Source organism: Odontesthes bonariensis, chromosome 14 (genome assembly GCF_027942865.1).
Source record: "Odontesthes bonariensis isolate fOdoBon6 chromosome 14, fOdoBon6.hap1, whole genome shotgun sequence".
Lineage (NCBI taxonomy): Eukaryota > Metazoa > Chordata > Actinopteri > Atheriniformes > Atherinopsidae > Odontesthes > Odontesthes bonariensis.
Window position 1 is genome coordinate 18,601,494 of NC_134519.1, and position 25,551 is coordinate 18,627,044.

At 40.6% G+C, this 25,551-nt stretch overlaps 1 protein-coding gene across 2 annotated transcripts in view; it reads right to left on the minus strand.

The window, feature by feature from the left end:
• LOC142398994 (phosphatase and actin regulator 1-like) overlaps window positions 1-25,345 on the minus strand; it is a 48,756-nt gene extending 23,411 nt beyond the window's left edge. The window contains exons 1-2 of one of the 2 annotated variants that reach the window (XM_075483303.1): window positions 25,196-25,345; window positions 541-705 (exon numbers count right to left, since the gene is read on the minus strand). In XM_075483303.1, the coding sequence (XP_075339418.1) occupies window positions 541-705; window positions 25,196-25,307 (277 nt within the window). In that variant the 5' untranslated portion in view covers window positions 25,308-25,345. Of the gene's footprint in view, window positions 1-540; window positions 706-3,752; window positions 4,335-25,195 lie in introns of those variants that run through there. The other variant, XM_075483302.1, reaches the window with a different exon arrangement.
• Between the last annotated feature and the right edge of the window lie 206 nt (window positions 25,346-25,551).

The following is a 25,551-nucleotide window of genomic DNA, read 5'->3' on the forward strand; positions in this document are numbered from 1 at the left end:
AAAAAAAAAAAAAACATTTGTAATAGACAACATATTCAAATCAACAGAGACTGAATCATTCAGCAATCACATCAGGAAACTCTTAATTTCATATAGCTAACATCAAAAAATCCTGTCCTGTTCCAACCGGATACAGGTCCCTGAGTAATTGCTCGTCCTATGACACACAGTCTGACAAACTGCCTCTTCCCATCCAGCAGGCTGACAGTAGAATTTAGGATGTGTCAGTGATCGAAAGGCAAACACAGCCACAGCCACATCTAAAGAGACTGTGTCCTTCACTCACCCCCTAACAACGCTAGGCTGCGAGATCAAAGGAGCTCTAAAGAGACCTCAAAACATGAAACTCTGATGCTACACCTATATCAATTCAATTTGCTGCATTTTCTATCAGACGGGACACCAAAGCTTAAAAGCTTCCATTTTGAATAAAGGATCTACATTGAACATCCAAATACCCCAGCTGTTATAAGTGTGACATCTGTATGTGTTTTTCTTTTGCACTCGAACCAACAAATCTTTTCAAAAAATTCCATGTACCAGCGGAAGTCTGCTTGAACTTCTCACTCTTCTTCTTCCTCCATTTCCAGGGTTTGAGGAGTCGTCCCAGAGTGGCAAACTTGCTTCGATGACGGATGGGCGGAGTGTGGGTGCCAGAGAGCAAGGACTCGGAGCGCATGGCAGCAAGCCTCTCTACCTCCTCAGCTGTAAAGAGGGGAAAAAAAACAACAGAAAATGTGATAAATAAAAGCAGAGTCTGGTTCAGGTGAGGACGCAAAGGAGGTGATATTCCGGTAATCTGTCCTTCAGGGGAACAAACAGTAAAAAGCAGCAGAAAGCCTCAATCCTGAAAATATACCAGCAGCAAGATTCTGTGCCAAGTACACTTCTAAATTCTGTATTAACTGAATGAGGCTGAACCATGAGCATAAACAAACCTGCTTGTCAAATATCATTATGCAGAATATGCTTAGAGTAGAAACAGTTTGAGGCTGCTCCACACTGAGCAGTTGGCATGACTTGCCAAAACACACTAAACAGACTGATAAGCACCTCATTAAAGCGGACTGTTTCTTCTCTTCATGAAATATTCACAAAGCCCTGCCTTCTGACTTTAAAGTACAGTCTGACATCAAAAGCAAAGAATGTAAAGCATTTTGTCCCAAGACAAACTATTAGAACAAAGAATCTGATGCAAATGCAAAGGGCTACAAACTGCTGCAAATCTGAAGAGGACGCACACGGCAAAGTGACATCATCGACCCATGTGATGAGAGAACAGATGGCAGGTTATCATTAGAAATGACAAAAAATAACAACAAAGAATAACTAACTAGAATTTAAAAAAAAAAAAAAAAAAAAAAAAAAAACATTTTTACACAACCCTGACTTAAACAAACCAACCACCTTGTTAACGTTTCGGGATAATCAGAATTGGATGGTTTTCTTTTTCTCCCACCTTTACAAAGTTATCCACTTATCATTTTACAATGTTGATGAACAAAAGTGTGTGGAAACAACAGCAGCCTCGTCAATGTTGAAACGTATTTGCTTTTGATGTGGACATTTGTTGAGTTATGACATGCAGAATTGATCTACTTAAAAGCAGATGATGCTGTGTTATGTGTTGTGCTAACTTATGTTCAGCAGTTTTGCATCCTATTTATCCAAGTGTTCTTTTTAGGATAGTGAAAACAAATCAACGACAGTATGACATCTACACTGGTTTTCTTCCGTCAGCCACCCTGCTCTTTAAACAATCGGCATCAGATATTCAAAAAAACTCCAAATCGGTCAGTCTCTAAATCACGTGCCCTTTAGTCTTCGCACTGCAGAACTTAAGTCAGTCTCAATATATATTCATGCAAACTGTGAAAAGTGGCCAGGACACTCAAGTAGTTCAAATGCAGCAATCTTGACTGATTAGGAACTTAGTAGAGCATTTTCAGATACACTTACGGATCCATGTTTTCACATTTCTAACAGAAACTTACCCAATATAAGTTCTAGACAGGCATTGGCATCCATTCATTCCGCTTGCTTCAAACTAGTTTTTAAACCATCTCTGCCTTCAGTTTCATTGGAATGCAAAATCATTTCACAATAATTGTGCCAACTTCTACAAAAACAGTCTCTAAACTTATTAATAAAAGAGAATTCCATTTGCTGAGATTTAAAAAAAAATAAATAGCCCAGAAGTTACTACAACACTTAAATTATTCTTTTACAATCCTTCAAGCACTAGCCTAAAGCACAAGTTGACAGAAAAATAGGATAGTCTTGGGCCAACACCCAAGAAAAGACTAAGTGTTGAAGGTCAAGGATCTTGATGTGAAAGATGACCTCTAGCACGGCATCTCATGTCTAGCTGTCAGTGTCACCACATTGGATGAGATGTCCCCCATGACATGCTGTCAGTTAATGCAAACATCACATTCATAATATTTGCCAACACATTATCACATAACAGGGCAACCTTCTGCCTGGGGAAATGGGACAGAAGTAGGATAAATAATGTGACAGTAATGCAGTGAAAACATCAGTCCCACACACCATTGCTTGAAAGCTGCGGAGCCCAAGAGCTCACCATCTTAGCAATCCTGCAAACCACAACTCTATAAATAACTTTACAGTCAATGCTAATTGAATGGAGCAGGGATTCAAATTGCTTTATTAGATGTCTGAAGGCCAGATAGAGAAAGAAACCAACTCGAAGCAGAGTAACATCCATGTGACAGTTGTCGTACGCAACTGGGACAATGATGGCAGTTCAGAAACTTCTATGACAGTAAAATGAAGAACCTAAATATTGGCTTGGAACATAAAACGTTTCTTTTAAGGCTCCATCACTCCATCATACATTACACTTTGGAAACAAACATGGTCTTGAAACATTTCATTAAAGTAATCGTTGTGCTTTCTAATATGAACAGTCTGTAAATTCTCCATCCAAGAGTTCCACAAATACACCATCTATCTTATGTTGTTTTACTGAAGCATTTGCCAAGAGGGAACACAGAAGCATAGTCTAAGTGGCCTACATGATGTCAATCTGGACAAAATCCTGCCAGGGGGAAAATGAGTTCACTCTGCAAAGTGAAAAGAAAAAGGAGGAGATTGTTTTCTACAGTAAGCGTCCCACTTATTGCGTTTACAGTGCCATGTTTTCAAGATAGGAAACCTTTTTTCTTTACCACAGTCCTACACAAGTATTTCCATGGTGTTGTACTTAACCTACATTCTCCACTGCCATGGCACACTGTGGCTGATTTTAATTAAAAACACTTGTTTGGTACCAAGATGGCTGAGTGATGATGTAATGACACCAATCTAAATATGGCTTTGTGCAAACAAGCTGCATAGCTTTATGCCTCAATGATGACATCTAAACAGGCATATGATGCAAAACGTTTCCAATTAATTCGCCAGCATGTTTTTGTGTCGCAAACCGACATTCAGCTGTAGGCTACAAGTAAGAGACCAGCCCTGCAGTGAGAAGTTCTGATCCGTTTAGATACAGTTTCCAAAACATCAACAGTAAATGATTGCATTGTCGAGTCGTTTTAATGCCAAATGGTACACATCGACCAACTAACAAGAAGCTCAGTCGCAGAAAGACATTTAAGAAGACTGCAGATCAAAACGCGCATATGAAGCCCAGAGGCACAGCCATCGCCAGATAACGAGGAAAAACCTACCGTGGATGGCATGCTGCAAGGCTACTATGGGTGAAACCACACAAGCCTACTCACCGTCCTGTGTGTCGTTCCCGCGGCTGCAATTGCTGCAAATGTGCTTTATTTCTCTCCCGATTTGACAGTGGATCGTAAAAGGCATGTTGTTGTTGTGGTGGTGGTGCGGATGCTGGATGTGCCCCTTCTTGTTGCTCAGAGACATTATTTTGACCAGGCTGAACGGCTTTTTCTTGGGTTTCTCCACCGCCACGGGCGTGTTTTCTCGGCACGCCGTGGTGAGCCAAGCGCCGCGCATGATGGTGGGCGCAGGATCCACCGCCGGGTAATTGATCGTCTTGAACATGGGGACGCGGTCCAGCGCTCTCGGCGCGCGATTGTACTACGTCGTAGGTGTATATTAAGGGGCCATCAATTGAGTCTTGCCTGACCTACAGCAGCAGATTATATCTAGCACAAATCGATCGCTCCTCTCTGCCGTTTCCCCACACCTTTACCTGGGATCCTCAGATGTGCAGCCTGCTTGGTTGCGCAAGACAAAAGTCGCAGCCGCTGAGGAAAAAAAAAGCCCAGCCGCAAAACCCAAGAGAGCTAATAATATGTTAGAGCCTGAGTAGACAATTGCAGTGACTATCTTTCCGTCCTAGAGCTGTGGACTGCAGTCGATTGTGGCTAATCCACGATTAGTAGAACTGAGCAGTGAGTGCTAGTGCCTGTGATTGGCTGCAGAGTGCGCTCTTCTAATAGGCCAGCATTGACGGAGGAAAAGTTGCCTCTCTATCTACAGAATCCCTGCTGTCGTTGTCGAGCTGCACCCTATAACAAACATTCACCGCATATAGCAAGTATGCTGTTGGCACAATCAGCAATCACATTTCACCTTGATATTAACTGCATTGTATGTGAAAACATCGACTGAAAAGACAAATGAGGCTGACAAAGGACGAGGAAGCGCAATGAAGGAGTATTATGATGATGATGATGAAGATGATGACTAGCCTATAAGATGCCAAACTCAATAACAAAATCTAAGACCGACAAAGTTTAAGAAAGCATGTAGGCATATAATAAAATACAGCTTTCCACTAAACAAAACATTAAAAAAAAGGAACATAAAAACAGATAATATATGTATCATATTGTTTCTGCTTTGTTTTCCTTGAAATGAATTTGTTTCATTTAGTGTTGTTGGGCTTTATGTTTTGTTGTTGTTTGTGTTGTGCATTGCATCTCAGGGAGCATAAACCCATATTCCAAAAGAACGTAGAATTTGTAGAATGGAGTCCGTGAGACCCATTAAGTACTGTAAGACAATTCAGTAAGATGGTCCCCGTATAATAAAGGTGTATTGAAAATGTTCAGATTTTGCAGCTTCCTTGTGTCAAGCATCTTCAACAATAGCATGTAAGAAACTATCACCCTGATAATGCCCATTTACCTATATATATATTTACATCTACAGCAATCTGTTCAAGGAGTGTTCTAAATAATACACATCAGGAAAAATAAAATTGCTTTTGTCTATCAGTACATGGATCACTTTTGATGAGATTAAACTTCCAGTCAGAATAAAAATGTCTCATGTAAACACTTCAGTCACATGAGCTGATCCTCCTCAGTGAGAATTGTTTTTAATCAGATCAAGATAAATACTGGAAACTGACGCAGTTAAAAAACAGTTTAAAGATTTATAATTCACAAGTGCCTGCACACTTACTGATTATAGCAGCAAAAAAGTAAAAAATTCTAATATTTAGAAGTCAAATATAAGTCATAGGTAACGTGAAATAGCATAATACCAGAGAAGCTCAGAGAATTAAAAAACAAAAAATGGGATTTAGGTTGGTGATAAGACGGAACATAACTAAAATTAAAAGAGCTCAGCCTAAAGCTGCATTAAATATTCTGTCCTTATTTCGCAAATTCCAAATAGCAACTCAGTTGATTCCTAAAGTCATTGTGCACATTCTTGGGTAATTGCTAATATTAATGGCCGGTTAATGAGCCGTAAATAATGGAAAAGATAAAGGACCCCAGGGCATTTCCTGAATTTCCTGCAGAGCTGTGACTGATTGTGGACTTAGGGCTGTTGGGGCGGAGGTATCTTTGATGTTCCTTCAATGAGCTACAGCTTATTCCAGTGGCATCAAAGCCCTCTCTGAAATGAGGTACAGAGGCACACAGATTTACTCCCACCATGGTGCACTACTTGCCCTCAGTCCCTGAGTTGCCTACTTTTTAGTGCAGAGTTTCACTCACTGTCTTGCTCATTTATGAATTAAAGTTTAACAAACTGCAAATGTCTTGTGTGTGTTATCTTAATGTAATTTTTTTTTCAACTTTGGGTCCTCTCCTCCACTTTCACTTTGATGATTCAAACCCATACTCAGCACAAATGTTCCTGTGTACCACTCCAGCATGTTGGTTATGGTGGTCCTTGTATGCTGTAATTGCCTGCATCTTACAGAGCCTGTTCTTTCAGACCAGCCTTTTTTAGCTACTGATAGGACTTCTTGATATCTGCCACTTTATTCAATCTGTGTTACATATGTGCTGGGGCTTATGCTTTTAGGATGGTTCCTGCTCCTCCTTACCCCTTCACTGGGTTTCAGCTGCCCGAGGCACTCACTTAGCCGTTCATCACTGGGGGCCATGTTTCTTCCTTATTTCATCCTGTGCAGTGTCTCTGATGTTCACCAGCCCTGTACAGTCTCAGTGTGCTATGCTTGCGTGAAACACTCGTTGTTGTCTTGGCCAGGTCAGTATACCAGATGGGCTCCAGTATAACAGAATTCATAAATGGAATAATGATACTTTCATACGGAATTTTTAAAAAGGTGAATCAAATTCACAAAAGAAATTCTATAACAATTCCCATTCCCTGGGAATGCAGTATCGGGCGCTTTTCTCTGGGGGACCTTAACCATTTGATTATCAATTTTCCATATACACCCAAAGTAAATATCCCTTTGACCCTTATCTACATTAAAATCAACCATGTTTACCATTTTCTTTTCTTTTTCAGATATAGTCAAAGTTTAGCTTGTAATATTAGAAAGGTAATATATAGGTGTGTTTCATTTGCTGTTGAGTCCAAGCAGTCATTGCCTTCTCTGATTAGAGTTTTAAAATGATGTTTTATCCTGCCAAGCTTTCTAAACAACAATATTAAGCCTTTTTTCTTCTTTACCTTCATCCACCCGGCTTTAGATTTGATTGTACATTCTGCTTTCTTCTTGTTTGACTTATCTATTTATTTTGATTATTCTTTTATTTCTTGTCTTATTTTGCTGTACAGTAAATTGTTTAATGAACCGAGTCTTTTCAAACTACTCTGAATCTTTCAATCCCTTAATAGAATACTTAAAGGAGCTTCTTATGATGATGATGATAATAATAATAGGCAGGAAATCATCTTATAAAATCACAGATGAACCAAAAATCCACTAATTTTAAAATCTAATTTTCTTGAATCTGGGCGCATATCGCGCCAAGGGTACATATTCATTCTCAATAAATGAACGGAATGTGTTCTCGAGACCATACTCTAGCACCGCTCTCCAAACCCATAGATAGACATACATCAACATCGCCTGTTTAAGCGGAAGTACGTATTTCTTGAGCGCCAATTGCGTCATAAAGTCGAGACGGCGAGCACCGTAAACAATGCCTAATGTCCTGAGAGCAAGGAAATATGGATTCCCGTGCATGGAGCCCAAGTGAAACACAACGTTTGATCGCAATTTGGGCCGAAGAGCCCGTACAGCGCAAACTGAAAGTCTCCTATCGCAACCGCGCGGTGTATGAAAAGATTTCAGAGAAAATGGTGAATTGTGAACAAGTGAATTGTGTCAATAAAATCACACCGAAACAGGTTTTCACGCTGGTTGAGATGCTGTGCAGCTGGATGATTTTTGCTGGTCATTCTGCCACCTTTTAACGTCTGTTGTGCTGCGAATCCATGGCAACTTGAAAGCTGTTCACATGTTAGATCTGGGATGGTTGCTCATGGGGAGGACAACATTCTTGTCACAAGCTGTCACGATTGCATTTCAACTGTAACGGTAAGCACACCAAAAGCCTGTAGGAAGTATTTGATTTAATCCTCTTGGACTTGCATCTGATTGATTTACGGGGTCACAGTGTTGATTTCATGAATATTTGGAAAATGTTAGTTCTTTTGTATTTGGTGACCATGGCAAACTGGCATTCTATAACCACTATTGAAATGTCTTTAAAGGAAGCTGTAAAATTGGCAGTGTTTTGCTCGTGGGAGAGTTTGCTGTGCCAGTTATCTAACGCTTTGGATTTGAACTGGTTTCCATGGCTGTAGCGCAGGATTTGGACTAAACAAATCTTACAACTTCCGACTGAGCAGCCTGTCACTACAAATCTGCTGTTCCCATTCTTCATGTATCTCTTTGCTTCTTCCCATCTGTTACGCTCTCTCTGCATCATTAGCCGCCTTACTTTCTCATAATAAGATGGCACCACATTTCCTTGACATAATGTGAAAGATGATCAGATTGTAAAAGATTGACAGTGCTTTTTCCTCTGCGAAAAAGACGACTTTAATCTGAGGATGAGTTCTTTTCTCCACCTTCAACATCGAGCTCCATTAGCTTTTGCGATTATATAAAGGCCTCAGATTGAAACGCTTGTGAAACCATGATGTACATTTTGGAATAAATTCATGCAGGGCAGGAGAAGGACAAATGTCAAAGAGCTTAGAAAGAAGCAAATGCAACTGGTAGTTTTTTTTTGTTTGTTTGTTTGTTTGTTTGTTTGTTTGTTTTGTTTTGTGCTTTGAAGTCACTGAACTTTATTCAGCTCAACTACTGAAACCAACATAAATGTTCATGAGTACCACTGCTGACTGTCAGGGATTGTGATAAGATGCTTTTTTGGATTTTTTTTTTGTTTGGCACGATACGTTTCCTCTCATTTGGAATTTCTGTAAAAAGGCGCCATTGATAAAGTAAATCACCAACAGCATATGGCACTGTTTTGAACTGCATAATAAGCAGTATGAATGATAAACATTCAAATTTAACGCAGTATTTACTCCACAAATTGCCATAAACATTAATCAAAAGAAAAGAAAATGCCAACATATGATGCCGTAGCAACTGTTGGAAGCCTACTCACTTCAGAGCTGCCCAGCTTACTTCAGTTTCCGCCACAATGCTGCCATCTTGTGGCGACAGTTGGCAATATTATAAACAACATCTCTCAGCTAAATGGCGGTGTCAATTTCAGGTTGGTTGTTGTGGCTTTTTCATCTCAAAACAGAATTTACAGAGCACATAGTATTTGTGCTTTCTATACCACAGAAATCTAATAATGAAATCTGAAGATTGTTCCATGTTTGTGTGTAACGATGCAGTGTGTATAGTCAGTGTTGACACATGACTTCATTGCTTAAACCACTATGCCTATTATGCCAAAATGAGCATATAAATACATCATAGTTCATGTGCAACACTCAGCTGAACCTTTTGAGCCACAAGGTCCTCTCTTTCTCCTAAAAAAAAAATAAAAAAAATAGGAACTCACATAGTCAAAATTGTGCTAAAAAATGTAGTATTGTACAAAATGTCTTTTATAATTTTCTTGTGGTAATTGGTCGCATTTGTCTCGACAGATTCTCTTCCCCTGTCTTCGCTCCGACTCATTTGTGCCTCCTCTGCAGCTCGTATCTGCAGCTCTGTGGGAGATTTTGAAGCAGGGAGCTGTGAAGTACTACGATCTGCTGGAGGAATTTGTTGCCACAGTGTTGGAAACGGTCCCTGAGCTGCTCACTTACACAGAGAGGATACAGCTAGTTATGGGCCTATGTGCAAGGGTAAGAATATGATAAAAGATGTCTTTGCTGCAGACTTGTTATCTACATGGGAGATGAACCCTGACAATAGTGGCCATTCTGCAAAGGTGGTCGTAATGAATAAATGTAGTTTGCCTGCTTTTGAGTGAGGGGTCTCGTGGCCCTGAGGGGCAAAATATAACAGCATTGGATAGACAACAGCCCACATGGTTAAGTTTTTATAAAACAGAGCAACAACAAAGATGTCATCAAAAACAAAAAAGTCCCTTTAGGAAAAAGTGTGTTGGGGGTTCAAATGGTTTTCCCATCGCTGCTTGTCTGATAGTTTAACCTACCTGAACGAAAGAAGAAAAAGACCCCCACGTCCTAAAGACTGCATTTGATGGTCAAGCCATTTCAACTTAAACAACATAGTTTTGGTACGTCAAACTAAGGTTGTTATCACATTGAGGCAAAACCTCAACACTTAAAACAGCTTTGATTACATTGAAAATTAAAATCACATGTAAATGCTTGTAATTGTTTTGTCCATATTGTTTGGTCAGTGCTAACTCAAGTAAATATGATCAGTATATGTATGTAACAAACCACTCGCCCTAACTGCACACTCATGGTCCTTGTATAGCTTCATTTCTCACGTGCAGTATGATTCCATTTAGTGATGCGATCTACCTCTCGGGACCTCATCTGTGACTTTATTTGAAGAAGGTGTCTGTTCTCTTGGTGTACCTACAGGTGGTGCTAGAGTTATGCCGTAGTGATTTTGCCCATCCACCGACCATTCAGTGTCATCTGACTAAAATAAATGGCTACATTACAGAGCAGGACACAGAGGTAGAGTCTCTTCTTAAATCTCTGTGGCTCTTTGTGTAATTTGCCCCTCCTTACGCATTTTTCTTTTTCCCTCTCCTTTTTTAAGATGTCTAGATTGGAGGCAGAAGCATCCATTACAAACTTTCTGAAGCTTGTTCGCACACTTGTAGGCGACAAATACCAGAGGGCTACGTTTTTTTCAGGTGGGTTTTTTTCAATTTCTTAGTTATGCGTTCAGTTTTAGTTCATTCAAACTGGTTACTTTTATTTGATTCCTTCAGTCATTTGCGATACAGAGCAAAGACTTTTATTTTTTATTTTTCTTGCTTTTGTTCTTATTTCAGAAAATCTTCCCAACAGTGTTTGGCCCTAAATACGACTCAGCCCTATAGGACATAATGAGAAAATTCCTCTTCAATCTGCAGAGGCTGCTGCCTGTTCCCAGCCTTGAACAAGTGAGTACCTGACACTTGATAACTTCTAGGAAATATAAGTTAGTGAACCTGCTGGCTTAAGAGCACATTAATTGTACCTTTTTGTAGTTGTTTTATACAGCTGCATGCAAAAGTTTGGGTCAAAATCTGTGTTACTGTGATGAGTTGGATGGGTAAAAGATGAGCAGATCTCAGATGATGCATTCTTTTCAACATTTTCAGCAAGACCAGTGAGTTCCTTTTGTTTTGCAATCGTGAACAAAAAAGAAAAGGATCACCATGCAAAAGATTGGGCACCCAATGAACTCTCAGATTAATTTGAAAGAAGGTCTCGGTTGAGTTTGTTTGGGCTTTGGCTCATTCACAGTCATTGATAAGAAACACTATTCGATTGGAAATTCCAAGACCTCATAAAAACTCTTACTGTTCAAACCATGTCATAAGAATCAGCAGCTCCCCTAAACAGCTGGCGAGCACTCTAAAAATCAAAAGGAGGGATGCTTACAGGTCAAAGGAAGACTTTAGGAACATAACAAATCATTTTCAGGTTGCCTGATTTTCAGGTTGAAAATGCTTTCCTCATTTTGGGATTTTTAATAAGGAAATGACAGGTATGTTCAAGGTCAAGTTGAAGTCTGGAAGACCAAATCAACTTTCAGAAACATGCCTGTAGGATTGTTAGAAAGGCAAATCAAAACCACTGTTGGACTGCACAAGACTTTTAGAAGAATTAAGCAAACTACAGTGGGGATGCTCTATCTACACAAATATGATTTTCATCAGTCATGAGGTGGAAGCATGAGCTGTGCCCTCATCACAAAGTTTGCAAATAGATATCTATTGAGAATGAGGAGTTGTCGTCATAGTACAGAGCCCCGCCCCTATCCGCCATGTTGGCAGAATGCTAGCGAGAAAACGCCGTTCTCTCCGTTCGTTTACATTGTACGCGTGTGTTTTTAAATCAGTAAGTGTAAACAGTACGGAATTGCAAGAACATGTCTGGAAATCAATGCTGTGTGAAGAACTGTTCCAGTACCTCACACAATACGTTTGGGAAACATAGGAACAACGAAATACGTTATTTTAGGTTTCCTAAATGGATGCAGCATCAGGGAGAGCAGGTGTCTGACCTGCTGCAGGGAGCTCGTAAGGATCAATATTTTGGATGCTGGACAGTTTCTCCAAATACCGCTGCTTTGCGCTTGTAATAAGCTTGTCCCTGTAAGGTCCCTTTTCTTTCGCCTTATCTCTCTGCATTGCTTTGCTTTCTTTCTTTCTTTTGTATTAGTCTCTGCCCTGCCGAAATGACAAATGCGGGAAGATATCCGTTAAGTTAATGGCGTTGCCCCTGGCAACCAATAGATTCTTTTGCCAACATGGCCGACCGGCCGACCGGAGTCACGTGACTCCTCATTCTCAATACATGGTTTGATGCATTTGGAAACCAGTCCTGTAAATTCAAGTTTAAAAAAAAAGAAAAAGAACCGTTGGTTGTCAGGACTACAGGAATTTTTAGAGAGGAAATGGTGTAAAATTTTCAAACAATAACAACTCCAGTTGTTAAGCACAGGCATGGCTTGATCATGCTGTGGGGTCAGGGTGTTGCAGCTGTTCACGCAGGAAACATTTCGATGGTATAATAATATTATTGTTATTCAAAGGATGAAAAATATGTCGACATACTGTGACTCCTGTGGCTTGATTTTTGTTTTGTTCTTTTCCTAGACTTCTCTTTGGCTCAGGCTCTCCCCGGCTACCTTGAAAGAGTGTGCAGACTTTGTGAATCAACCTGAGCATCTGAATAACCTGATTCAGCATCACAAACATCATGAGCAGGAAGTTCCACAAGGTTGTTCTTTGATAGGAATTTTCAACCATTGGCAAAGTTTTCAGCATTTCATGCTCAACCACAAGAACAGCTAGATCCCATAAAGAAAAATCATATACTTTTACTGTAATTCCATTTTAAATTGATGGGCGATTTTGTCTTTTTTTTTCATAGCTCTGCGTTCTGCTGGCGATGACCGCATCCTCTCCAGCCTGTCTTTTCACCTACCAAAGGTTGAGGTGGATGAAGATGACACAGCTGTTATAGCTGGCTCTGTTTGTATTGACAACTCACTTGAAAATCAGCCTAAAAAGGAAAAAGAAGAGAACTTCGAGGAGGTCATTTCAGATAGAGAATGTAGAGACAAATGAGCAACTTAATGATTTGACTGAACAATAAGGTGCTTTTATTGAAATAATACTTCAACCTTTTGATGAAACTGAGTCTAATAATGATGATGATGTGGAAGATGAGGGGTTTCACCATTCAAAAACTCTAAAAAAAGAAATTATCAGGAACTTTCAAGTGTCGTGTTTGTGGCCAGGAGTGTGGTTCCTGTTGCAAACTAAAACGGCACAAGACTGAACATCATCCTGATCCCAAGATTCCCATCGAGAATAATTCCTACGAAAGTGAGAATGAACCTCCGTCATTGGCAGGGACATCAACTCACAACCAGTCACATCTGAATATTCCCCCAAACTTTGAGCAGTCTAATGATTGTCTTGTTTGCCATGTCTGTGGGAAGGTTTTCACTCACAGAGAGAATTTTGACGACCACCAAAGCATTTGTGTGGTTAGAAGTGAAAAACACACAAAGACAAATCCACTGTGTTCGACAAGCTCAGCTGATCACTCCGAACCAATCAGAGCTGTCGCGACAGAAGAGACAAAAACTGAGCCTTCCATCTCAGATACTACACTACAGGAATCGGTAACTTCCGACCCTTGTGAAAGAAGCAGCCTCATCAAAACTTGCTCCTCTTGTATGGAAATATTTACTTGTTCTGCTGACTTGACAAACCACATGAGAGGCCACACTGAACAGAGCCCTCGCTTTAGTTCTTGTTGTGAGAAAGACATTGAGAGTCGTGGAGAGTGTGAGACGGACCAAGAAGGTAAAGGCAGAGTTTTAAACGAACACCCACAGAAGAAGAATACCTTCACAAAGGAGAATTTCTCGTGCAACACATATCAAAACAGCCAGGAAGATGCAGCTGTCGCAGACTCACCTGCCGAATCTCAGGCCTCTAAATCATTCCTGACATGTCGGGAATCTGGCCAACGTTTCACTTATTACAAGCATTTCCAGCAGCACCAGAGCAGATGTTCCACAGGAGCTCTTCAAAGAAAGAATAAAACAAAAGCAAACCTTTTATTAATAAGCGCTTGTCTTTTTCAATCTGCCAAATCTGCCAATGAGAGCCACGCTGAGAAAAGTTCTCAGACAAAAGGAGGTGAAGCTGCAGACCCAGAAAGCTGTGCCGATGGTTCGCTGACTCCATCTCGCATTATCAAGTGCACCATGTGTATGAAGAACTTCCCAAACGTTCTCCTCCTTAGAAAGCACTATTCAAAGTCGCATCAAGTTCGAGGCTCATATCCCTGCCCTGTGTGTAAGAGAGCCTTTGTAAGGTTGTGCGAATTGCTACAACATCAACGGAACAAAAAACTGTACCAGTGCACTGCCTGTCAGAAATGTTATGCAAAGCCAGGCCAGCTGAATAATCATAAAAAAGTTCACACAGCAAGTGCATCACCACGCATTTGTGAAATGTGTGGGAAAAGCTTCAAATACCCAGCTCACGTCATTCTGCACATGCGCACACATAAAGATCAGCCTTACTGCGGGAAACGGTGCAGCACAAAAGACTACTTCAGAACACATACATTGAGGCATACGGGTGGTCTCCCGTGCCCCGTGTGCGGGAAGAAATTCTATCAAAAGGCATATCTTAAATGGCATTTGTATAAACACACAGGGCAAGAGGCGTACCTGTGTGACACGTGCGGGACTGGGTGGCCGAGTGCCGCTCAGCCCAAGATCCACATGGTTAAACATACAGACGAAAGGCCGTTCAAGTGTGAAGACTGCGGGGCTTGTTATAAAAGGGGTTCCCATTTGATGGCGCACCGTCGATCCAAGCATGTGAAGCTGAGGCCCTTTGTGTGCAACATTTGCAGCAAAGCTTTCAGATTAAACAATGAGCTTATGCGGCACATGAGAATTCATTGGGAGGAACGGCCATTCGCGTGTCCAAGATGCGGCAAAACGTTTCCCAAGAAAGCTCACCTCAGGGCCCACAGAGGAACGGCCTGTCTGTAAACCTCTGCCCTATATGGACTTCTACTGTACAGCTGTCCCGTGAGTTTTATTACCAACATGTGTCATTATGATGTATATGTTTTGCCATTTTTATGATTAAGAGATAAATAAACTGGAACTTTCGGCTTGACTGATTTCTGCCTCAGTGGGAAAAGAAACTTTCACGAAAAATTGCTAATTAAGCTTTCTCCAAGGGCTCGAAGAAACCAGAATTACTATGATTGACTCCAACCCAAAAAGTAAACCGAGTAATAATTTAATGAGAACTGTCATGATTTGCCTGTCTACTTGAGGGGAGCAAACCTAAAAAAGCCTGAATAAGTCTATTGAAAACGACATATAACTTACATACACTTATTTGAAATGTTATTAAATGTGAATTATTAGAAAACACATAAGAAAAATGGCCACAAAACCCTCACAAATCAATTTGTGACTTAATGACATTGCAAATTTTTATTTTTATTTATTTTTTTAATTCCTTTTTTAATTTAATTCAATTTATTTCAATGTACAAAAGCTTTTTTTTGTTGTTGTTGTTGTTGCCTGGAATACCACTAAGATATTAAACAAAGATTAACCTTCCAGTTCACACTTGTGATTAAAATAGCTCCACCAGAGAGCAGTGGTGCTCTCCTCTTCACCAGAGTCAAACCGCATTCTCTATACACAGTCTATCATTTGATTTATTTCACAGGCTAATTCATTTTGACAGTTAACTCCTGTGAAATTAAAACGGGCAACAAATCTTACAAAGCACCGGTACAGCTGTTCCAATCACAATTACTTTTAAATTGAAAAAAAGTGGGGGAAAAAATGTATGAGTGGAATCTTCTGTGAGTTTGAGAGAATACAAATCTGCCTGTCAGCAAGCAATCTTATTGGATCTGTTGTCCAAAGCCAAAGACCTATTTTGCACACATTGTTTTCATGTCTTTGCTAAAGCCTTTCTCCACACAGAAGAAAGGATACTGTAATTATAGAATTTCAGCTTTTTTGAAGCCGTCTTCCAGTTAATTAAGAAGTCGTATAGAAGGTGAGGTGATTGAAGGTCAGAAACAGCAACTTTTTTTATTGGGGGGGGGGATATCTCTTTCCTTATACTCTATATATTTGATACTCTGTATTATACTGCAACAATGTAATTTCCCCTTTGGGGATTAATGAAGTCATGTTTTGGTAATATTGCAGTAGGCGTTAGTCCCCTTTTAATGAAAGGTGCAGTAAGGAAGAGAACATGGTGTACTTTCTTATTTCCCTGCAAATGCAGTTTTTTGAAGGGGCTGTAGCCTGGATGTGCCACACACAAAAGCAAATCTTGAAGCAATCGCACCACTTGACAGCAGGCAAGTGAAAATCGAAAGAGAAGAAATTACACCAAATGAAAGCAATCTCCAGCGAGCTCCGCCACACATACTTGCAGGCTGACTGCACCACTCCTCTGGGATGTTCTCATTGTCTCCGTCTGAGCATATGCTGATTTTTCTCTGAAAGTAACTTTCATGTACCGTGCTCCGTCAATGAGCACCACACCATGTTGGGGGAGCATACAACTCTATAAAGGGCTTAGGTCCCCTCTGGCCCCTTTTAGCTCTGCTGAAGTTAAGACGAATATCTCTCGCTTTCAGGAACAAGTAACTCAACATTATGTAACATCTCATCATGACCTGTGACTGTTGTAACACATTTTCATAGTTTCAGATAGTACTACAAAATAATGCCCCATATACCATGTAGCTACCCTGGCTGAACAATGGTCTCTCAGACTGATGGTTCACATTGTTATTCAAACAAGCAGTAGGTCCATAATCCTTTGGGTGAACACACCGTAACAGCTACAGAAAGGAAAATATAATGAAACAGAAACATTATCTTCAAGTAAAAAGGTATATCAATTCACTCTTATCAACATAAAGAATCCCCTCTCAGATTAACTCAGTTGGAAATCTTTTCCACAAGAGAAATTGAAACCTTATTAGATACTGCACGATGCATTGCGATCCAAACCTTCTAAACCTGCTCAAATAACCTTAAGCTCCCGCAATAAACCTGTGGCTCCCTTCGTAAAACAAGTTAATCCCAGGCGATTAAGTTTTAGTCAAAACCACAAACATCACAGTTTACTAACCTTGTGCCCAGTGTCAGACAGAAGCAAAATATTTAAAGCTTAATACAACACATCGTATTTTTCTGTTCCATTTTTTTCTTTTCGCAGCAGTGAAATTAAATGAAATCTTGGCCATAATACAGAAAACATTTACAAGTTGAATCTAGATGAAAAGCAACCATTTAAATGTGCTGAACCATGGGCCCATGTCTGGGCGGCGGGGGCCTGGCAGGGGTTGTAGGCTGCCACCTCTGGTCACCGGGGGGTCTCGGCCCGATGCTTGTGGGGGCTTCCTCTGCTGTCTTCTGGGGGGATGCGTGGTTGTCCCTATGATGGGCTTCCCGGGTTCTGTGCTCCTTGGGGGCTGTTGGTGGCCTGGGTCTGGGGGCCCTCTCGGCCTGCTTCTGATTGCTGGGGGGGTGGGGATTGTGGCCCTATACACTGATATTTAAGCATGGTTATTATGTGGGACCATCTATGTGTATTGCATGTTCATGCACACACACACACACACACACACACACACACACACACACACACACACACACACACACACACACACATACACACACACACACACACACACGTTCATTAGCCCAGTAGCATGCTCACTAAGCAGTTGTTGTGCTGTCCTGTGGTTTTAGGTCACCTGTGTATTATATGAGATTGCTGCTGGTTGTGTTTTTTTGTTTGTTTGTTTGTTTGTTTGTTTGTTTGTTTGTTTGTTTGTGTGTTTGTTCTCTGCTTGTTTGTTCTCTGCTTGTCTGCTTACAGGTGCTCCTGGTGCTTCTAAGGCTGGATTCCCCACAAAAGCCGTGAATTGTCTTCAGTTTTGTTTTTACAGGTGTAGCAGCTGGTTGTCTGATTTTTCATTGTTTTTTATGTTTGTCTCTTCATGTTTCTGTTCCTTTTTTTCCCTTCTTCGTTCTCCCTCTCTCTCTCTGTCCCCCGGTCTGGTTCGGCACTATCACACTATCACATCATGTTAAATATTGTAAAAAAAATAAACAAATAAAAATGAGGAGTTGATGGGCATCAAGGGGAGCTTTACATTCATAAAGCTTCCCTTGGCATAGCAAATGTGTTTGGCATTAACTGTATTCAGATTACAATTCTGCTGCCATAATGCTGAACAGGACAAGGGGTTAAAAAAAAAAAAAAAAATGTGCTGGACCATGCTAAAGGTCATTCATACCGAGATGTAGTGGTCCGTATAATTATCATTTATTTTGAAAATGTAAAATCCTCAGTTTCTGATACAGCAGCAGCTCTTGATGTGATACCAAATGTCACGCATGAGAAAAATCTTAACTAAAGTTTGGAGAATTCTTTTGTATTACAGTTGGTGTTTTTCATAAATAAATAGGTGGAGGAAAATTGATGCAGTCTGTGTCCTGCCTAAAGAATTGTATTCACATTATTGCCAAACCAGTGGGGAGAACAGATGCTGACCAAAATTATCACTAGAAATCCACACATCAGAAATTACTTTGACACCAAAATGCCATTTTAACTGACTTTATACCGCAGCAAGTCAGTTCCCTCTAAATACACACATGCAGATGTTGCCGCAGATATTTGAAGGATTGTATTATCCTTCAAATACATACTGGTGACATTTTAATGCTTGATATTGTAAGTTTAGATTCATAAGCAGCGGCAACCACACCTTTCAAAGCTTGGACAAAATCATCGTTTGGATTTTCGGTTTATGATTAAAAATCTGTTCGAAGTTTATTCTGTAAGATTTGTTGGAGTAAAAAGGCGGGAGTGAAATGCTGCATGAGTTCAGCCACAAATTCCATTTTTAAAATTGTAGGGCAGTTATCCTGTCGGCTATTAGACTACCTTCACCCAGACTTGCATAACTGTCTGTGCCGCCATTATGGACCTTATTGTTTTTGGGCAGTAGAGAAAACATAACACCTATCTTTTCAATTTGAAGAGAGCAATGGATACATGATAGCACAAAATGCACCCATTCATTTTTCAGTGCCTTCAAAACTCAGAGGGAGACTTGGTGCGGCTGCATGACAACTGCTATCTTTGTATTTTTTTTATTTCTGGTTTAGACTGTGAGAAACGACAGCAGTGCAGCTCATAGACAATGGTAACCCATTGTGCATAACTCTATATAGAAGCCTGGTGCTTTGAATTTAACTTGTAATGTGAGAAATATGTATGATATCATTTCAACGGAGTGCTGAGTGGTGCAATGCAGCTGTGATTGAACTGAGTCTCAGGTTTGCAGCAATGTTTAGGGGAGTCTGACTGTGTGAAGACACTTACTCAGCAGAAAGGTCCTAAAGAACCGCTGCATTAAGGGGACTGCATTGGTGACACCTGCAACAAATGCATCATCTCTGCCTGGTGCATGGAAGCTTATGCTGCCTGACGTGAATCTTCATTGTAGATATCAGCTATATCATCCACCCATCCCTTAGGCATTTTATTTTGCCCAAATAAATTAGTTGCATGTCTCTTTAAATTCAGTAGAAGCAGCATTTGAGAGTAAGAGTGATTCAGGCAGAATCACTCTCTCCTCAAGAATAATTGTGCCTTGGCCATGTTGCCTTTTATATCTCAGTGGCGTCTTTTCCCCTTTCTTCTCAATGGAAAGTCACTCTTGCTATAAATATGACCCATAAGCACATCATCATGCAGCTTTATTCAGCTTGGGAGGCTTTTGAAATAGGCGTTTATTTCTCATCTGGCATGTGGAAAGCACATAGAAGCCTTTCCAACACTTCCAAGTGTAACTGAGAGGGAGAGAGAGCTTCAGCGCCCTGCAGGCTCTCATAAAAACATCTGCCTTTCTTTCTCTTTAAACCAACTAGCTGGAGGCTGGCAGGTGTTCTGGCCAGGTGACAATGTTGGTCAATTGAAAGTTTATGCAGCAGGAGCATCCAGTAAGAGTCCTGGATATAGCGGTGCTATTTTTTGCTCCGATTTTTTTTCCCCACTCATGTTTTATTCAAACCTTGGATGCATCGGCTCAAGGAGGCCAATTTGCAGCCAAGCTAGGGAAGCTGGGTGCTTGTTTTTTTTTTTTCTTACATTCGGATGCAGTGCTGTTTTTCTCTCATGATGCCCTGCAATCTCAGCCATGTGTTGTGTGCATGTGTTTTGGAGATGGGATGTAGGCTTTCCAATAGAGTGAATTGACAGAGACCTGGAACTGATATAAATCTCCTGCCACTGATTATCACCGCTTTGTTTGACACATTTGCTAATAGCCTGCGGTGTCGCTACAAACAGCTAAAACATTACAAATTTAACTGCCTCGGCACCAGCTTCAGCTCAGCTGTTTGAAAGAGATTCGCTTTCCCTCTGAGGGAAATAACTGACACCTTGATGTGGTGATGGCAAACGGCTTGTTCTTGTCCTTTCAGCCACCTTTAGCTGCCTTTTGCATTCCAACATAAAAATAGATACTACGGCCAAATCTTCCCCCATGAAAGTCAATATACAGCTAATTTCCAAGTTCTTAACTGAGGAGGCACAAAAGCACAACATTTCTGTGAACATTCCTGTTCCAGAAGCTTTAATATCGCCCTGTGTCTACATGAAGTGTTTCTCTGACATATTGTAAATCACCAGCTGGCACACAATGCTCTGCAGCAGAAACTTGCCCTGTCCCACCATGCATCTGGGCCATATTGATTGTTCTCTTTTGGACAGCAGTGCTTACTGTATGCTGGAGCTGCAACAGAAAGAAAGAGAGCAAGGAGCTGTGGGTGGTGAATGAGTTTAGTTTTTTTATAGCTTAACGTAGCTGCAACAGAGAGCCAGCTCCCCACATAAACCTCTGACATGTACATGTAACCTGCTCAAGCTAAATTTCTTTTGATATTCACTTATAGAACATCAGTTGTTATTTGCACATTTACATTGTAACACAGAGTATGCATGTAGTGCATAAGTATGCAAATACACTTTAGCACAAAAGCCCCATGTTATCTTAAGTGCAACATCTGCAGTGCAGCCAAATCCAGGCTTCAGATTTGTCTATTTGCATGCGAGGGGGAGCGTAGAATGGAGACAGCTACAGCTACTGGCATCCCCTCACAACATCCAGCTGTTTGGTACACCTGGCATAGTTGCAGTAGGTGCACAGCTATTAGTGCTCCATATGAAACAGAAAATCTGAAAGTCCCTTCGCCCGTGAGAACATGCTGACCTGTGTCCTCAGACTCCAAGGTGACTAAATAATATCAAAATTGTTATACATGGACAAATACATTGGCCCTGCAGGACACAACAAAGCAGGAAAAAAACAATAAAACGATCAAATAAAACAACATCTAAAAACACACAACAGCAAAACAGAAAACATGACAATACATGAAGGGTTAGGGTTAGGTCTATGGTTTTCTGTGGCTGGGTTTGTAAAATGTAGTTTTTTTTAGGTTTTTTGGGGGTTTCTGTAATGTTGTTGTGTTTCACAAATACTGTATCATCCAGTTATCTGAAATCTCATTTTCTTTGATAGTTTGATTTTCTTCTGTTTTGTGAAATGATGAATTCCCTTTCCTGCAATGATGTATTTTCAAAATGCCATTGTGTTTTCTATAATGTTTAAGTTTCCAAGATGTTCCTTGTTTTATTGTATTTTTTCAAATTCAGTTGTGTTCGTAGGTTTTTCTTTTTTCTCTCTTTTTTTTCTATTAATGTCCAAAGTAGTTGTCAACCCTCATATGCTATTTTAGCCACAGACTAGCAGGTAAAGGTGCCTTAAACCGAGATTCTTTAAAAAGTCCAGCAGGGGGCAACTTATGTGGCTGGAAAGAGTATTCTGTTTGGCATAAACTGTAAGGTAAATTACTCTCCTTTTTATCTGATTTGTGACCTCAGTAACATTTTCTTAATGAGTTTATGACCCTAATTACTAGTTTCACCTTATACTTGATTGACCATCATTTTTTGATTAATGTGAATTGTCACATTTACAGCAAAATAGACAATATAGTTGAGTAAGCAGTTGGGCAAAACAGCATTATGATTTAGGATGTTTTACTCAGTGCAAGCACATAGTTTCCAGTTCCTGACTGCACAGTCCAATAGTTGAAGTCATGGTAGCCGAGTTAATCTCTTTTAACCAAGCCTTATTCAATCTACAGTTTTAGCACAATAGTCATAAAACAAACAAACAAAAACCACTCCATCCATTCCTATTTAAAACACGAGACAAACACTGTGCAGCATCCATAACACACATGCAGTCAAATTTAGCAAACGCTGCTCCTATCACTGAGGCAGCTTATTATATTTCACAAAAGCAGATCCACGAGTTTCGTGGATAGTATAAATATCATGGAGTAGAGTGTATAATAATGGATGGACTGAAAAGGTTAGGGTGATAGTGTCAACAAAGATGTGTGAAAACACAGAGATGTCTAACCTCCTCGGCAGAAGTGGTAATCAGCTGGAGTTCTTGTGCAAAGCGAGCATCTGCAGACAGAAGTCGGACGGGGCTGCTGCTGAATGATGGACAAATAAAACCACCGACAGCCTCTTCCAGCCAGACAAATGCTGTGTCAGCAGGCTATGCGCAGCACAGCACACTGACATGGAATTTATGTTTATACGCGTTTAGTATGTACTCAGCAAAATGCACACTGACCTCATCACACATCCATAAACCCTTCTATAGCATAGTTCCACAGACACTGCCACTACACAGCTGCGCTTCCAGATGCTTCTGTGTGTGTGTGTGTGTCCATGCATGTGTGGCAGCATCAATGATGTAAAGCTTCATAACACTGTAATCAAACATACAATGTAGAGCAACCTTCCACCCTCACCTTCGCCCTTTATTGGTTCGTAGCAGATGACACAATGGTTGACAGCTGTGCTGTAAATGATGCCATTATGGTATATTGTTATATCTTTGAGATTGTGTGCAGAGCCATTTAACTGTGGAGCAAATTAATTTAGTGCCGACTCAAAACAGGCCAATGCAATAAATCCATGCTCTCTGATTCCATTAGAAACCCACAGGGTATGTGTCATTTGTATGCTGCTGCCTTAAAAAAAAAATCAAAGCTGACATAAAGACTGAGCCCCGTAATGCAAAATATGTAATCACGTGAGGGCTGGTAGGGCCTGATTATGTTGGCTAATAAAAGTCAATTTACTGCTCTTTATGAAGATGCAGTTCTTTTATGAAAACATTGATTCAGTCATAAAATGTTTAGCACAACCGGCACCGAAACAATTTAGGTTTGCGCCCCTTTTCCACACTTTATGAATATCAGCATTTTTATCAATGCAGAGGATTAGGCTGATTTGAGAACATTATAAGGGAGAGAAAAAAAAGTTGAAGGCCAAGCAATTGTCTGGTCATGAAATACACTGAGATAATTGCTTCTTGTTTTGCATCCTTGGCAACCCTGGTCATTTATCATGACGAGGTGCCTCGGCACACATCGACATGACTTTTGGTTTCCTTGGCAATAAACAAGCTAAATCCTGCTCCACTTCTTCAGGTGGAAGTGAGTCAACAGAGCTGTTGTACAAATCGCCCCCGTACCATCTTCATGCTTTGTATGAGCTTGTTGTAGAGTAGAGATGATAAAAAGGAGCATAAAGACAAATGGCAGTCTGCTGTCATCCACAACAAGCTTCTCTCCAAAGGCCAAATACTCACTGGCAGCAGCACAGAAGCTTAGAATCCTCTTTTCATTCATTCATCCAAGAAAAATCCAAGTCTTTTCCAGTAATATCTGGGCTCACTATCCACACATGGGAACTGTCATAGCAGCTGCAGAATGAGAAGTGCACACGAGGGACCACACTGTCCTGGGCTCACTAGTGCACAGCAAGCACTGCTTGCATCTGCTTATTGTCCCTGTGGAAAGACTATATGGTACATTTGACACATTTAAAAAAAAAAATCAAATGATCTCCCTTATGAGCTTCTTAAAATGTGGGCATGTGGTGCATCTAACTGAGGATTTTGAACATGTTATCTACGTTATTTAATCAATACTGACACAGGATTATTGTCTTAAGGAAACATAATGCTTTGTCAAAAAATGCTGAAATCATCTGCCTCACAATAGTATTTTACAAGATAATAAAACTGATTCATGTTCATAATAAGACATAGAATAAAATCAAATTAGAGCCAAAACACAATGACATCTGAACAACATCCAAACACTGCACAGTTCAGACATGGCACACATGTCATGGGTGTGACCCCAGAAAGCTGATACATTTGGTTCATCATATATGGAGTTACAGTATCTCATGATGGTTGTTTTTGCATATTGCATTTCAGAAGAATCAAGAGAATCAAAAGTGTAGGATTTGTAATTATTTTGAGTCCTTAAACATGTGGGTACTCTCTAAACCTCACAGGGAATGAGACTAATGAGTGAAAAGCACATTTTAAATGTGGCAGAAACATCGAAGGTTCCCAAGATTAGATAAGACAAGGGGGACTGTCTTTTATCATATTTACACCGTAGAGCAAAAGATTTGAATCCCGCTGACATAGTCAGCATAAAATGCCAAGTCACCATGGTAACAGAGGATGCAACACATTCGGTGATGGAGACTGAAGGCTATTCACCACGGGCATCATCGCTTATCACGGTTTGAAATGCGGTGATTAAAAATGTGAGAAAAAGCACCAACGAACCGGATATTCATTTTTTTTAACGTTGTGCACCATAAGCACGGCCAAAGCTCGAGCTACTACTACAGGCCACGTTGGACGTTCCTCATATTATGTAACTGCGTTGAATTGCCACATATCTGACGAAATCACAACTCACACACGAGCCTTGTTCAAGCAACACAAATGCTGTTTAACTTCTTAACTCATGCATTGTTTTTTTGCGCCAGACCAGCCTGCAGCCACGAGCGTTTGTCTTCAAAGTTGCATAACATTTCAGTCACACTACCGCCTGCCTTTCAAGAATTTCTACAGCCATTCATGAATAAAAAAAATATTAATTAATTTAAAAAAAAAATGTAACATTGAACCTCACTGTGAAACTGTAACACAAGTCCACGGGGACAACGGCATCCTGCCATTTCTGTTTGGGTAAAACGGGGGTATTTCAGACCAATCGCCTCCCTGTCCACTCATCCCGACGTCTGGCATAAATATCCAAATCTGGCATCAGATTTGAGAGCAGGACCGGGAGATGTGTCCTTACCTGTGCGCAGGTTGAAGGAGAGTCGGGCTTCAACGAGATATGGGGTGTCGCTCTTGGAGCGGAGTCTCCTTATCGGTCTTCGGTCTGTGCTGCTGGCTGAAGTGGTCGCCATCAATTTAACCCAGTGTCCAGTGATGACTGCTGGCCGACTGGGGCTGATGCAGATCCACACGGTCACTCACGCGCTGGGAGGCAGATTTTGATGAAGGGGTGGAGGCAGTTTTAACACACACGACAGAGAGAGAGAGAGAGAGAGAGAGAGAGAGAGAGAGAGAGAGAGAGAAGGAGCTGGGGAGGCGTTGGTGGAAGCGGGAATGGATATGCGCTGTGAGGGAATATATCTAGATGGAAAACGT